Source organism: Natator depressus, chromosome 3, assembly GCF_965152275.1.
Source record: "Natator depressus isolate rNatDep1 chromosome 3, rNatDep2.hap1, whole genome shotgun sequence".
NCBI lineage: Eukaryota > Metazoa > Chordata > Testudines > Cheloniidae > Natator > Natator depressus.
The window spans coordinates 86,525,235-86,542,069 of record NC_134236.1 but is presented as its reverse complement, the minus strand read 5'-3'; the positions used below and the strand labels follow the sequence as shown (position 1 = coordinate 86,542,069).

Genomic DNA, 16,835 nt, shown 5'->3' with positions numbered 1-16,835 from the left:
AAGGTTCCAGCTCAACATCAAGGGAAGGGATTCTATTCCCCTTGCTTCCTGATCCCCAAGAAGAATTGGAGATGGAGGCCGATTCTCAATTGGAAGTAGTCTGAATGGGCTCATTTGAAAACTAAAATTACTCACAATATCCTTGGCACCAATAATTCCCTCATTAGAAAAGGACACCTGTGTCATGGATCTCGGTAGAAAAGATGCATATTTTCACACAGACATCCATCTAGCTGATAGGAGGTTCCTCAGGCTCCTCTCCGATGCAGAGCACTACCAATTCAGAGTCCTCCTCTTTGGTCTAACTACAGCTCCCAGGATCTTTACAAAGTTTTTTTCAGTAGTGGATGAGAAGAGAGGAATATGCAGTCTTGCCTTGCCTCGATGACTGGCTTCTGATGAGGAAAACCAGTGGCAACCAGTGTTATACTCAGCTTTCTGCCTTCTCTGGCTGTCTGTGTCAATCACAAAAAATCCACATTGACCCCCCACGAGATTCAGAAACTTTATGGGGTAACATTAGGCTCAATTACACCAAGAGTTTATCTATCTCTCAAAGGGTTCAGGCTATGCACCATTCCATACATCAGGTCACTATCAGACCCAGGATTTCAGCAGAACTTGCCTTTTCCTCCTTGGCCATGTGGTCTCATCCACACATGTTCACCAGGCTTCATCTTTGCTGCCTACAAGCATGACTTCTCTCATATACTCACCAGAGAAGGACAACATAAACGGCAAAGTGACACTTCCACCCAAAGTTTTAGACACTCTTGTCTAAAGTGGACAAAACCAGAGATAGTTCAGACGGGGACACTAACTCCCGACGCAACTATTGTTACTGACACCTCCTTCTTGGGCTGGGATGCTCACATGGGTGAGCATATGGCACAAGACATCTGGCCCCTACATAAGTCCAGAATGCATATCAATTTACTAGAACTCCAGATGGTCTGTTGAGCCTGTGACATTTTTGTCCCACTCATCCGATCCCGATGTCCAAAGAAGGTCAGACAAGGTGACAATGGTATTTTATACAAACAAGCATGGAGGAATGAGATCTCTCCCACGGTGCATAGAGGCAATCACCCTCTGGAACTGGTGCATCAGCCATGGCATAATCGTATCAGCAGCATATTTACCAGGGGTGCAAAACTTCCTAGTGCAGTGGTTCTCAACCAGGGGTACATGTACCCCTGGGGTACTCAGAGATCTTCCGGGGGTACTCAACTCATTTAGACAGTGTTTCTCAACCTGGGAGTTGCAGGGGGGTCGAGGGATGGGTTTAGGGAGTGTCCAAATGCCAGCATTAAGGAGTGGCAAGCAGGGCAATTGCCCAGGGTAACACACCACAGGGAGCTCCAGTGAGGCTAAGTTACGTGCTTCAGCCCCGCTGCCTGGGTTTGGGCTTCAGACAAGGCTCATGAGTGAAAGACAGGCTCAAATATACTTGAGTCAGCAATTTCCCAGTAATAGTGGGCTGTGACACTTCTGTATTTTTATGTCTGATTTTGTAAGCAAATAGTTTTTAAGTGGGGTGAAACTTGGGGTATGCAAAACAAATTAGACTCCTGAAAGGGTACAGTATTCTGGAAAGCTTGAGAGCCACTGCCCTAGTGGACTGCCTGAGCAGACATATTTCTGCAAATCACAAATGGAAGTCATAATTCAGTTCTCAGTGATGTCTTGCCCAATGGGAAATGGCAGCCTGGGACCTTTTTGCCTCGTGGGAGAACAGGAAACTTCCTTAGTACTATTCAGAGCAGCCCTGGGCAAGGGCTTGATGGGAGATACCCTCCGGTGTTATGGAAGAATCACCTGGTATATGCCTTCTTTCCCACCCCATTGGTATCACAAGTTCTACGCAAGATCCACCAAGACAAATCTTGAGTCCCTCTGATTGCACCCAACTGGCTGACACAGTTCTGGTTTACAGATCTGCTGAAGCCCTCAGTTCACCCACCCATGAACATCCCCACATTGCCGCATCTTCTAACACAGCACAAGGGCAGATTCACCGCTCCAAACTGGGACTGCTGCACCTCAGGGCCTGGTACTTGGATGGGCATCAGAAAGAGATCACTCATTCTAAAAGGGTGCAATCCATGCTTAACCAAGGTAGAAAAGACTCTACAAGATGCCGTTACTTAGCAAAATGGAAGTTTCTCTCCTCTTGGGCTCACCAGCGCAGCTTGTCTCCAGAATCTGCTGTTATCCCTGCTATCTAAGAGCATCTATTTACCCTTGAGTCTTTGGGTCTCATGCTCAGTTCCCTGCGAGTGCATTTAGCAGCGATGGGTTCTTATTGTATGCAATATTTACTCATCCTGTTTCAACTAGATTTCTGATGGGGATTCTCAGATCCTTGCCACCATTGGTGAAGTTCGTACCTCACCAATTTTATTGTCACTCACCAATCCCCCTTTTGAGCCTCCAGCCACATGCATCTGTCTGTGAAGGGGGCATTTCTACTAGCCGTAATGTCAGCCAGAAGAGTCAGACTCACCGTATGCTACCTTCTGTAAAGAAAAGGTCTCGTTATGACCACACCTTAGATTCGTTCCTAAATTAGTTTCTGAGTTTTATATAAGTCAGGTAATCCATTTACCAGGTTTTTTTTCCCCAGAACTGCATACCTCAGATGAAGAGAGATGGCTGCATTCCCTAGACATCTGAAGGGCTTTGACCTTTTATCTGCAAGTAACGTTAAGAGATACCCCTAAGCTATTTGTTTCCATAGCAGAGGTCAAGGGGTCAAGCTGTATTGACGCAGAGATTTTCAGAATGGATCTTTGGTTGTATTACCCTTTGATGCTGTCACATTCCAGGGTGCAATCCAGACCAGTGAGGGCTTGTCACCACTTGCCCTGCAGCTTTGGTGCCTCACAATGCTTTGCTGTTGTAGCTTCCAAGTGGGCCACTCACAAACAGGCAAACTGCATGCAGATCATGCCTTCAATGTCTGTGTATAGCTACAGCCCTGGCCCAGAAGCTCTGACCCCAGTACCCTATCAACAACACATCAGCCACTCTCTGGCTTCCAGGAGCCTTGGTTACTACTGCAGGATGACCCCAACACACAGCCAGTCCCAACATTTCCCCAAAACATATGTTCTGTACTGTCCAGCCCTCTACTGGACAGTGCAGATATTAAAGTTCTGTTGCTCCTGTAAGGGGTCAATATACAACAGTTTGCTACTTTAATTGGAGTTACCTAAACAATTCAGTTTAGTCAAAACTAATCCAATGCTGCGTTTAAAGAATAAAACTAGTAAATCTAACTACAAAGAGAGAGATTTTAAGTGAGTACAAGTACAAGTCAGAAATGGTTACAAGAGAAATAAAGATAAAAACACTTCCTAGTAACTAAAATATAACAAACCAGATTTGGTTCAAGGTAAAATCCTTATCACATACTCCCAGCAACAGGGTTGACCAAATTCTCAGATCAGAACCCCTCCCAAAGTCCAAAGGCTGGTTCCTTTGTCATTTTAGGTGAAAGAGACATAGGGAGAGAAAGAGAGAGAATTTCTGGGGTGTTTTTGTCTCTAGCTTTTATAGTCCAGTCACCCTTTGAAATGCATTTTCCTGAGGGTTACCCCTAGATAAATTTCCTTCCTGCCGAGAGTATGGAGACATGGATTCTTGTGGTGAAAGAAGTTCCACAGTGTTGCTTGCTAAAATGCAGGTCTATCTGTTGCTGCCCCACTTCGCTGCCATAGAATGGCCACTTGACCAGTGATTGCCAATCAGCTATGATGACATCTGGCTAGAGGCATTAGCTTGTCCTTTGTCTCTGAAAAACAGGTTTACCCCCTCCCCAAACTTGTCTGATAAACACATCTCAGTCATAATTTTAGCTTGTGTTCATAAGTTCACATATAACATTGCTACACACATTTCACCATGATATTATTGACCACTGAGTTGTTAGTTTTCAAATGATACCTCACATGGCATATTTTATACAAAGATTATTACAATCGTATGCAGGGTGTGAATAAAGGGATGCATTGAGTCACAGTTACCAACTAGCTCATATTCCCCCTCCAGAGGGGATGAAGGTTCATTCCACTAGAGAGTAAGCTACTTCGGCCTCATAACTGAGAGATGTACCTCTCCTAGAGATATGTAGAGCAGCTATTTGGAACTCTCTATGAGACATTAAACTCTGATCCAATTGTCAACTGTGGATACAGCTGTGGGGACAGCAGTACTACATTTAGTTATCACTTCTGCATCCTTGCACCAACCTGCAGTCTGACTACTGTTTGTTAATCTCCCACGTGTGGAATACACATAGGGACAATCACTTGAAGAAGAAATAGAGGTTACTTAGCCTGTAACTGGAGATTCTTCGAGATGTGTGCTCCCTAGCTATATTCCACTTACCTGCCCTCTGTCCCCTCTGCTGCGGACTGTTTTAACTAAGGTAAGAATAGGAAACTGGAGCGGCATCAGCCCTCACTATCTTTTATGCCCTCAGTTCAGAGCACAAGGAGAGCAGTGGCACACATAAAGGCCAAAGGACACTGCTTGCAAACAAAAAAATCTGGATGCAGGTACATGCATGTCCCACATGTGGAATATCCAGATAGGGACCACACCCCTCAAAGAACCTCCAGTTACAGGTAAGTAATATCCATTTATTATAGCATCAGGAATATCCAAATGAAAGAGGTGAGACTGTGTTGTCTTAAAATCCTTTAAGCCAACCCAATCCCTCACATAGCAGTGCCTGTCCCCCTCGAGGCGACTACAAGCAACATCCCCCAAAACATGTTTACTTTCATTTTGCATTCCCTCTGGGCTTTTTCAAACCATGCCTAGCAGTGACACAGCTAATAGGGTGGCGGCGGGGGGGGACGACCCACAGTGGTACAAATAAATAGAATGTTGCCAATTCATAATTTTATCAGCAGACTTACAATAACTGATTTTTTTTAAGTCTCTAACCCTCATGGCTGACAAGAAAAGCTTGAAAACATGATTCCATTGTACTCTAAAGGCTCAAATCCCAGAAGGCAAAGAAAAAGATTGTCTAAAAATGTCACTGTTTTTAAGCCCATCTCATGATTTTTCGGGCCTTGGCTTTTTTAACATCTGGAATAGGCAATACCATAAATGGCAATTGTTTGTAACCATGATTTTTGTTTCTGTTAACATTTTACTATGGAAGGAAGTTACCTTGAGTTTATCATAATGAGAGGCAATAAAAGCATTCGTTATTTAGTTGCTGAAAAAATAGAGAGTATTTAGCTTTGCGACACTGAAATAGTGACTCTAAATAGCATGTAGTTCTAAAGTAAACAAATGTAAATAAAAAGAGAACTAATGTGAAGAATATCAAGTACTTTTATTAGTAAACACACAAATTACTTGTGGATTTATAAACAAATCCCCCATAGAACTCCAAATATGATTCAAACAAGGGCCCAATTGTCAGTCTGAGCTAATATGACCTACTAGCGTAGTATTGCCCACCCCAAACACTTCAAAATCATGAGTTTGGATTAAAAATCACAAGATTTTAAAATATAGTAAATATTGGGTTCTTTTTATTTGCCTCTGATGATTGAGTCTTTTGGGTCACATTTTGTCTGTGAGCACAATGGCTAGAAACTTAATTTTTTTAAATGAAAACTGAGATTGTCATGTTATAATATGTCTCCAGGATATCAGGGTTTTTAAAAAACCACCAAATATCACAAGACTCATGATAAAATAGCAAGAGTTGGCAACATGTCTAGCACTTCACTCCTGTCCCATCTGCTTCTGCATAATTTAAGCTTTCATTTTGTAAAAAAATAATTTTCCAGTCCTGATAATTGCCTCCTGACTGGCAACTGATGCAGTGCCATCTTAGGGAGTCCACAGAGAGACCAAAGCAATGGACTCCGTTTCCCCAGCCCGTGATGCAAGTTGCTTCCACTGCTTTCTATTTCTGCTTATGCCTAAACTATACTTTGTATATAACAAAACAGCCATTACACGTGTGAAGGTCTAGAGATGAGTTGGGTGAGGGCATGTGGCTGCCAGTGCCACCACTGGGCCAGGGAGCCATTCCTGGCAATGAACCTGACGTGGGATGCTGAAGGGAAAGTCTCTTTCCCCATCTGTTCCTCTTGTAGCTCATTAGAAGTTACTTCCTGTTTATCAGCAACAACACAGCTCTTCAAATGTACAGCCTCAGTTCAGTTTCCCCACTCCAGTTACGTCTGTGGTCCTCTCTGCCCAGCTGTACTTGACCCCTGAAGAGGAAAGACTCTGGAATGACACACAGTAGTGCAGTGTCCTGGCATTCATTGCCTTTGCTATCAGCTGCCTGGGTGCTGCTTTGCTGTGCCTTGATCTGCTGATTAACATTCAGCCCCGGCACAGAAAGTGAACAAAAAAGTTTTGAGACCCCAAAATACAATAAAAATAAAATTTAAAGTCTTAATGTCACAACTGAAAAATGAAAACTTGGGTGGCTGTGTAGATCACCTCCAATTAAGGTTGGATACCAGCACTTTCTAATGAGAGCCTTCATCTGAGCCCCCACTCTTGCTGTGATCTACTGCTTGTACAGCTGCACCATGTAATGTGTTCGAAGGCAATAATTTTGCAGATGTTTATGGAATTAACTTACCATCCTCCTTCAAATCCCTCATTAAAACCTCTCCTGTTCTGTGGGGCCCACAAAACCTTGAGAACAGTTAGGCTGTGTTCTCAGTGAACAGTAACCTATCATAAATATTGTCTCCTTGTACTCCCCCTTGTGTCTGCATCCACCCATTGTCTTTTCTCTTAAATTTAAATGGTAAGCTCTGTGAGGCAGGAACCATCTTTTTGTTTTGTCTTTGTACAGCACCTAGCACAATGGGCTCCTGCTCTATGACTAGGTGTTATGGTAATACAAATAATAATAAAAATTAATAATTAATAGATACTATGATGTGCACATCAAAAAACCAATAGCATTTTTGCAAAGAAGTTATTTGAGCAAGGATTGTCACATTACCTTCCTTTAGGATAGTAATAGAACCAGCCTCAAGGCCTTAAGAGGTTACTGTTAGACAGGCAGCAAATTCGTTCAGAATGAAGTAACAAAATGAAAAATAATTTTTCTCTTTTCCTTTACAATAATTTCAGTCTGTTTAGCCTTAGTGTTGCAAACTGATTTGTTCCAGGATTTTAATTCTGCTTTCGTGAGCCTGTTGAGATGATTCATTTTCTCAGGTTAGAGCCCAAAAAAGTCAGGCATGTTAAATATGGATGAAGACCAGCTCTCACTATTTACCTATCAATCTTCCCAACATTCCAACCCATTGTGGAAAGCGGAACCCCATTGTTTGTTCAAGCATGGAACTTTGTTCTGTAAAATGTTTCTTAAACCTGCTACTGATCGCACTATATAACCTACAAGCTGCTAGAGCTTTCCTAGAAATGAAGTAGGTTGTGTTTGAAATATGGAAACTTCCAGTTGGTCAAAAGTAAATTGATGAGATCCTTGTGTTTATTTTATTAATTTCTTAGATGGTAGGACTGCCTTCCAACATTTTGCACAACCCTCGCAACCACAGCCTTCTGTTCCTGGACCTTGCATGAGAGTCATCCATCCTTCCCAGCAAGTAATCCGTAACTATTCAAATCCTCATGCTCCTAAATGCAATGGAGAAAGAGTTCCACAAAGAGAATGCTCCTCTCCAGTATGCCCACGATTTCCGTAAGTATGCTTTGAGAATTGGGACACAAACTTTGAAAATTCTAGATCAGTTTTGTTGGAGTTTGGAACCGGTATTTGTAAAGCCTGTAATGTTAGTGTTTCTTGTTGGCATGTGTGTGGAAAGGTTATTGTTAAGTTTATTTGCTATCTGCCATGCAATGGGGCCTCGTACATAGCAGAATACAGACTCTCAGCATGGTACCAGAACTTTAAAGCCGGTTACCGGAAATATTATTCCAGTGTCTGCTACACTCTGAAGTGTGCACAAGTGTAAATACTTGAAGATTAGAAGGAAGAGGAGTTGGAAATATCTTAGTTGAAGCTTCAGAACTTTTTCCCTCCCCACCTCGTTTATGAAAAAGACCAATGAGGTTACATTCTTTAGCCTCCAGTTTTATGATATGCCGGCCAGATCAGCCTTGATTTCCTCAGTGATTTGCAACAAATAAGTTCATCCTTATCTCTTCTGTAGCTCAGAGGGTAAGAGAGAAAAACCTTGTTTAATTCTGATAGCTATCTAAATAACACTTCCAGCATGTTCATCGACTTCTCCTGACATAATAAAACATAGCACATCTAGCACTTTTCATCTGAGGATCTCCTAGAACTTTGCAAACATTTCATTCATTGGGCTTCACATCGTCATTCTTATTTATTAGTAGTATTTTTATTGTTGTTATTATTACTGCTACTGCTACAGCACCTAGGGGCCCCATTGTCCTCTCTAATGTGCTATCCTCACTCAAGAGAGAGGGAACATGAGAGAGAATTTTTTTCAAACTTGATTGCCTAAAGTTACCTTCAGTGTGAGCTGCAGGCACTCAGCACCTTTGAAAATCAGGCCACCTTTAGTTAGGTGCTGAAGTATGAATTAAGGTGGGTTACCTTTAGGCATTCATTTATGAAAATATTTAGCTATGTTGCTTGCCTGTGGCAAGAAACTGAACTAGAAACAGAGCACTGGAGTCCTGGCTGGTGGCTACAGAGCATTCTCTGCCTCCAGAGAATTAAGAGCAATAATGAGCAAAGTGAGATGCAGTAGCAAATTAAGTTTGCATTAGAGATTTTCAACTTGTCAGTGGAAAGAATGGTGAATATCTAGTGTCTTTGAGAGAGTTTCAGTCAAGTTTTTAAAATGGGTGATAACTTTTGGCATTTATTAGTCAATTTGAAGTTCTGGAAAGTTTTTAAGCAGCTGTGGAAAATAGGCGTTTTTGTGACTGATTTTTTCTGGAGCATGTCTCATTTTCCTTTTACCCATTGTGCAATAAATCCAAAACATCTTTCGGCCACATTGCTGCTCCTTTGCACTGATTCCTAGAATACAAATTATACATTGACAGGGATTATCTATATAGAGTATCTTATAACTTTTTACCCGTAAAAGAAAATGGGTGCCAGAGCAAACCCAGCAAGTTTTAATTTGATAACAAAAAATACATTGTTGTCATTCACATCCAGGGACAAGGGGGGGGGGGGGGGAATGAGAGAGAGAGAGAGCGTGTTCTAAGGCCATAAACCCCAGCCAAGAACACAGCTGGGGAAAAGCTGCTGAAAACTCTCTCCCTACTCCTCTTTTTTAAAAAAATAACTACTTAGAAGCATTATACAGGGTCACTGAAGGCCCAGAACGCAAGTCTCTAACATGGTAACCCTCAATCATATTCACTATAATTGGTTACATAACTTTTTTTTTTCACAGTTTTTATTTTTGTTCTATAACCAAAATATTCCAGTTTGGAAATGCTGCCATGGTGTCTCATGGGAGTTGTAGTCTGGGTACCTCAGACTTTGATTCTCCTCTTTAGGCCAGCGTCTCTGGTCAGACTCAATTTTTGCAATAAACTACATCAGCGTGGTAGACTTCCAGCCAGGAAGTATCAATGGAAACACATATCCAAACACACCCAAATAGATCTGAGGAAAAGCTGAGCCAGTGGTGACTCTTCAAAATCTCTCCTAAATTCAGATTTTCAGTCCTATGTTCTTATTTGGTAAATATTTGATAAGCCAAGTCTCTTTGCTGTTAAAACAAAGCATTTGTTTGTCTTTAAAAGAACTCAAATTTTATATTTGTGTGTGTGTATGTATATAAGAAATCACCATTTATTTTTTCTTCTAGAAACCAGCTACCCAATGGAGGGCTGCCACCCACGGCATGTGCCCAAGATGACGCTTATCGGTGTACTTCTGACTTCGTAGCTCAGGTTAACAATTTTCTGCCCCCAGCTGCTGTCCCAAGACCTTTTAGTAACCCTGCAGCCAGGGGAACTCTGAGAACAAGCAATTTGCCAGAAGAGTTGCGTAAGTTGTTAGCAATTTTCTTCTGTCAGGTTTTATTATTTCAAAAGCTGTCTGTGATCATCAGCCTGTCAGCTTTACATGCTTAGCAATAAAAAATGTAAACAACATAAGAACACAAAGACAACAAAGAAAGAAAACACTTAACATGAACTAGACTTTTTGCACTAAACGTCATCAGGTCCTGAATGTGTTTGTGTTTGGTGTAACAAATTATTCCCTTGGAACTCTAAACAGATTAACATAATTCTCATTAATTACTTGACATTATGTTTTTAGAAAATAAACAAACACTTCTTGGATTGTTTTCATGGACCAGCTGATTTCTTGCTAAAATAGATGTCCCTGTGAGGCAGGAGGCACTATAGTTCTTAATAATGAAATAATACCAATCAAAGCACAGAGACTTTTCTGTAGTGATGGTTGGATCAGTTAAGGAAAAGATGAGAACCGCCTTCTCCTTCAGAATCTTCACCTGTTTCTACAAAGCAACCCTCATCATAATGTTGCTTAGTATTATATAGTGCTATTATCCACATTTTACAGATGGGGGACTGAGGCCTAAGACTGGCTGACTTTATCATGATAATCTCTTATAAGGCTTTTTTTTTTTTTTTTAATATTTTTGAGTTTTCCCAGTTTGTGTGTGTCTGGGGCTGGAACTGAAATCACCAAACACTTCCTAAAAGAATCATAGAGATTTTAAAAATCTACTCGGTTCTCTAATCCCTGACAGGTCAGTGCAGTAGATACAATTCAGAGCATTTCTAGAGAATCTGTTTCCTGCACATGAGCCACACAAATCCTTGAATCCTGTCTCAGGAGCCTATTTATCTCACAGTACTTAGGGCCAGATTATGGCTAAGCTCCTATGCAGGTATTTAAGGCTGAGAGGTTGGCACATTGGTATCCATACAGTGCTCTAGCGGAGCTATCTACCCCAAGCAGGTAGAAAGGCAGTCAGCCATGGTCTCAGTCCCCACTCTGAATGAATTAATGCAGCCCACACAGGGGAGTGCACACTGCACTCTCTAAAGGAGTGGCATAGAAGGTGTATTGTGCCTCCCAGCACTCCTGCTGAAGTGGTAAACGCTACACCAACCCTGATCCAGGGCTATGAATAAAAAGAAGAATACCACCTTTTATAAATAGTGCTGTAATGGTCTTCCAATGTCTCTCTCAAGGAAAAGTTAGGATTTTAAATGGTCGGTGTCCTTTTAAACATTGACAGGTGATATATATTTCCGGTGAAATCCTTCCACTTCTCAACAGGAGCTTTACATTTTCCACCACTTTATATCTACCTTCAAAATCCCATATTACAGCCATTATGTCTGAGGGCTGAATTAGACTAACAACGTCACTTTTGGATATGCTCTAGCTCAACCAGTAGTTATGGCCTTGATGCAGGAATTACTGGGTGAAATCCCATAGCCAGGGTTATTGCAGGAGGTTAGATTAGAGTATCATAATAGTCTCTTCTGGCCTCAAAATCTCTCCGACTCTTTAATTGGTCACAGTGGTCAAATGTACAAGGCACAGCCCCCCTCACTGACTTCACAACTGAGCAAGTAAAGTTATGAAACTGTCTCCTTTTCTTTGAATCATCTGTTTTGACTCATCACTTATTTATATGAATGTCTCTCTTAGGTAAAGTTTTTATAACCTATTCGGTGGATGCAGCTATGGAGGTCATGAAATTTGTGAACTTTCTGCTTGTAAATGGATTTCAAACTGCAGTGAGTATTCCTTCTGGAAAGAATGATTTTCAGATAAAGGAGTAAAGAGAGAATTTTTTTTTAACAGAGAGGTGTATGTTTTTCTATGCATCACTAAATGTTGTAGATTCAGGGAATGGTAAAAGAGAAATGGGTTTTAGATGAAAAGTTTAGATTAGATTATCCACATTTTCATTTGTTGACTTTTTAAAAGTGAATTTCATGCTTCTGAAAGGTGCTATATTGATACTCCTTGAGACATTTTTTGATAACTAGGTACAGTGCGGACATCCATATGAGCTTTCACGTGCTGCTCCATCAATGTGCCTCTACCTTGATTAGGATTGACCATCTCTGGGCAGGAAAAATTAATTCGGTTTTCATGTTCATTCAGTCCAAACCATGGCCTCTTCGCAGAGACAGCTAATTTTGTTTTTTCAGATGTGGACATCTGTGCACTAGAAATCAGACAAAGGCCAAAACCCACCAGCTATTTCACATAAGTTACTGAAACAACCATAAGATAGTGAGATCTTTTGGTCACTACATATCTAGGGAGGATTCAAGCCAATGACCTAGAGGTGTGAAAGGCTCTGTGTTCCACTGTCAATCCTACATGCCATCCAGGTTTTCATTTAACTGTTCGTGGGTTTTCTTTAACACAATTCTCACCTGTACAAGCATCATCCACAAAGGTTCCAGGACTCGATATCCATAGAAGCCAATTTTGACTCATTTTTTCTTATTTCAAGAGCATAAGTTGTCTGATTCTCCCACCTTCACTCTTTGGCCCCAATTCAGGAAAGCACTTAAGCACATGGCTAACTTTAAACGTAATAGGACTTCATGGAAGTTAAGCATGTGCTTATTTGCTTTCTTGAATCAAAGCCTTTTTCCAGAGGCTCAAGCGACGCTTCTTTATAGTAGTTTGATTCTAAATATGACCAATTCATATGAAGACCGTTGATATCACCTCTGGAGACAGAGTAACAAATGTAGGAAAATGGTATCAAAGCAGGTACCCAAATATGTTCTCTCATTATTTTTAAAGAAGAGAAAAACAGAGATTTGGGAGACAGGCACATGGCTCGTCTACCAAAACCTTGGAATTGTTAAAATGTGCTTCATTAGCCAGTGTCATAGACTGTCAATTTATGGAGCTCATGAACCTTGCAGAGAGCTGATTGAAGCTGATTGTATTCATTACAATGAAGCTTCCTGCCCTTTGGCACTCTTTGCAGCCTGGATTGCTGCTTCTAATAGCAATAGCCTTGCTGATCAGGGCAGTGAGGAGCCAAGCTCAGATATTAATCATGGAATTTTGCAGGAAGAAAGCTGTGGATCTTTTCTGATAAATTGTCTTAGACATAAATGCATGTATCCTTTTGCAATAATGCCAACTTAGGGAAATAATGGCAAATTTTGTTTTGGGTTGGGGTGTGCTGTGGGTGAGAGAGTGTTGTGTGTGTTTGGTTTGAAGAGTTGAGGTGGGGGCAGTAAATGGGAGATTCAGAAGCCACAGAACTGGAGGAGGAACAGACCAGGCACTTCAGGAATATTCTCAAAACCATTATTTAAATTTTCAGCACCGACTAGCACTTTTGGATAGTGTCATCAATTTGTGTGGAGTTTCACTCTGGTTTGAACTATAACTATCTTTGATTGGGACTTTCTGAAAACATGTAATAAGTAGCTATGTTAAAGTTAAAAAGAGGCAATGATTTTGATACGTAAATGCTAACTGTCTTTCGCCTAGAATAGTGAACACTTAAGACTCTGAATCTTTAAGTACACTATTTGACTTTAAAATTTGTTTGGTAAACTTTTTACAAATGTTCCAGGAAACTCTCCTGTCTCTGTCCCATCTTCACAACCCTCAGGACCTGCAGCTAAACAGTGGGGAAGTAATAATTTCAAACTCTCCTTCTCTTACAGATTGATATATTTGAGGACACAGTACGAGGCATTGACATCATTAAGTGGATGGAACGCTACCTAGGTGATGTACGTAAAGACAATCTAATCTTGTCTGGATATTTTCCCACAGAGATGGCACAAGGAAAATTCTTAAGTTTGATACTAGTAGTGAGGGACCAGAACCAAAATGTGAGGTGCACACATCTACACTGAACATACAGCACTGAGAATGAGTTTAAACAGTGGAGTGAACATGAGTAAATTTGTTTCTTTTTCCTCAGTTCTCCTTGCCCCCACCACCCTCCATCAAGTTTTTCATCCATTTCTCCCTCTCTGCACATCGCAAGTTTTCTCCTTGTCTATCCCCTCAGGCCTAGCGTGACATTCTCCCTCCCCACCAGGCTGATTGATTTGATCTCCCTATCTGCCTGCCTGTTGCCAGTGGTCTAACCTTCCTTCCCCAAGACCCTTTCCAATTTTCCTGCTCCAGGCTCCTGAGCATACACTCCCTGCCTGTGCTCTCACTGTCCCCAACCTGGGGGTATTTGGTGCAACATCGCTTCTACAAAAGAATGTGAAATATGATGCTGCATTTTTGTACAACAATAGGTCCACAACACAAGTACCTAGATGGGTATTTGCATGAAGTTGTTTTGTCCTGCTTTGCTTTTAATCTATCTTAGCTTTGGGGAACATTAAATCTCCCATAGCCAATCCACTTGTGATTTGTTTTCCATTGATAGAACAGATATAGATCAATAGCTTAATTTAGGATTTCTGATTTAAAAGAAAAGAAAATGATTGTACCCTTATCCTGTTCTAGACTAAAACAAGCAAAAGAGACATGTAATGAACCATTAAACCAAGATCTCGATTCCTTCTGTTTGTTAAACATCCCAGAGCTCTTTCTCTACAAGCTGGGGTGTTAACTGTGGCATCTCGGCCAAACTTGAACTCTGGTAGTTAAGTTCTGTCTGAAGTTTCAATTGGATATGTTGTTCCTCACATCCTGTCCTAAATTACTGTATAATGTTTCTAAGCATGGTTAAGGCAATTACTGTGTTTCATCCCAAAGGCAGCTGCATTTCAGTGGTGAATGCAGTGATTCTGTTCCCAGTATATAGTTTGTATATTATTATGTCTGTAAAGCACTTTGTGAAGCTAGGACCTTTATGGATCAATGTACTGTATAAAGGTAAACTAGAACTTAGTATTCTACTAGGAGGCAAAGCAAAGACTCAGTCTGACAGCTTTGTATTTTTCTGACAAGTGCAGCTTGCTTCAAAGTGAAGACTATAATGCTACAACTTATGGGCCTGATCCTGAGAGTCCTCAGCATCTACAACTTCCTCTGAAGTTCATGGGAGTTCTGTGTACTCAGTCCCTGTTGGGATCAAGCCAAATCATTGTAATAAACAAAACCAGAGACAGATACCCGCTGACAGAGTCGAAAGCACCGCATTAATTTCTATCATTTGGTGCACAGCTTCATGCATTGGATTTCTGGGATTCATTCATTCTGTCTGTGCATCTAACTCACTAAGTCACCATGGTCAAGACAATTAGCCTTTCTGTGCCTCAACTTCCCCTTCCATAAAATGGAGTTAGTAATGCTTATCTACCTAACAGGGGTGTTGCGAGGTTTAATTTGTTACTGGTTGCAGAGTGCTTTGAGATCCTTGAAGACAAGCCCACATTTTGAAAGTCTATGCAAGCAATATGGGTATGCGCACATGTGTGTGCATAGGTACATGCCAATCCCCGACATGTGCGCACACATCTGGCAGTGTGTACATGCAAGCCAGGCATGTGAAAAAGCGCGTATGTAATATTTTGGTCCAGTGCAAGTTACCATGATTCCCTGTAGTATCTGGCCCCAACAACTATACAGTATTCTACTTTCTCCCAGTTAAAGGAGCTCAAGTAGTAGGTGACAGGAGATTGTACTTTTGGTACTGAAGGTCCCACGTGTGGACCCCACTGACAACTGTAGTGGCATGTGCACTTTTGAAAATCTGGGCATAACTATATTACATATAAGTTTATTAATGTGGTTTCAACTGTAACTAATATCTATTGATCTTATCCCTTGACATTTAGGTGTTTTATATGTAAAAGTAGCAATTGCAAGAAAGAGAGAGGAGAGAGTGTGGATGAGTTTCACAGTATTTCACTTGCCAGAATGAATGAGATCCTCTGATATTTGCCAAGAACATCAAGAGCACTTAAAATACAAACTGGCAGGTTTCCAAGAAGCCTCTATCAAACATAGTGCATTTCACAATTTCATATGAGTGCTTTTCTCCCTAACAGAAGATGGTGATGATAATCATAGCAATCAGTCCAAAATACAAACAGGATGTTGAAGGGGCTGAATCCCAGCTGGACAGGGATGAGCATGGCTTACATACTAAATACATCCACAGGATGGTAAGTGAGGGCACGCGTTTGCCATTTTAAAAGGAATCTGCATCATCTCCTCTTAAAAGCAAATCTTTCTCTAAATGCATGTTCTTTGTTTTCTTTGTGGTGCTCACATTAACACCTCCCTTCTAGTCAGTATTTTGTACCCAGTATCATTGGCTGGGAAATGCAGTTCAAGATTAATACAACATCCTTTTAATCATGTGTGCCTTATTCTTCCATATTCGTTGTGGTTTTATGAAATTGGAATTTTTGATATTCCAGTTCATCATCTTAAACCCTTTATATGCTCTCCCATGCCCCCACCCCCAGCATGATCTGATATAATGCTGTTTGACCATCCTCCCTGTAATTCACCCCACTGGCTGAGGGATCTGTCAGGCAGTGGTAAACCTGACTGAGACATGGAACTGTGAAGCTAAGCACAGCACTGGCAGGGGAGGAGACTCAGACCAGTGTACTTTTGTGAACCTAGATGTTTCTTCCTCCCTTGTCAGCTCCCCGTAGAGCTCATGTCATAACCTTATAGGCCTCACATTGCCACAATTAACCTCCTATTTAAACTTCTCAAAATAGTTCTCTCCGGAGCTTTCCACTGATCAGCCAGAACGAGCTAATGCAAAGGTAACCCATCCCCCACTTGAGAGCTAAGCCCAGTATCTTGGCAACACTTTCAGTTCTCACCACTTCCATCAGAACCTAAATCAGATTAAATCCGAGTCTACATGTGACAGGGGTTTAGTTAGCATCCTTGCTAGGACACAGAA

General features: G+C 41.2%; 1 protein-coding gene across 4 annotated transcripts in view; it reads left to right on the top strand.

The window, feature by feature from the left end:
• Positions 1 to 16,835, top strand: part of TRAF3IP2 (TRAF3 interacting protein 2) — a 47,788-nt gene that overhangs the window by 17,201 nt on the left and 13,752 nt on the right. For all 4 annotated transcript variants that reach the window (XM_074948254.1, XM_074948253.1, XM_074948250.1 and 1 more), the window contains 5 exons: positions 7,519 to 7,708; positions 9,831 to 10,012; positions 11,660 to 11,748; positions 13,663 to 13,731; positions 15,958 to 16,074. In XM_074948254.1, coding sequence (XP_074804355.1) covers positions 7,519 to 7,708; positions 9,831 to 10,012; positions 11,660 to 11,748; positions 13,663 to 13,731; positions 15,958 to 16,074 — 647 coding nt within the window. The remainder of the gene's footprint in view (positions 1 to 7,518; positions 7,709 to 9,830; positions 10,013 to 11,659; positions 11,749 to 13,662; positions 13,732 to 15,957; positions 16,075 to 16,835) is intronic.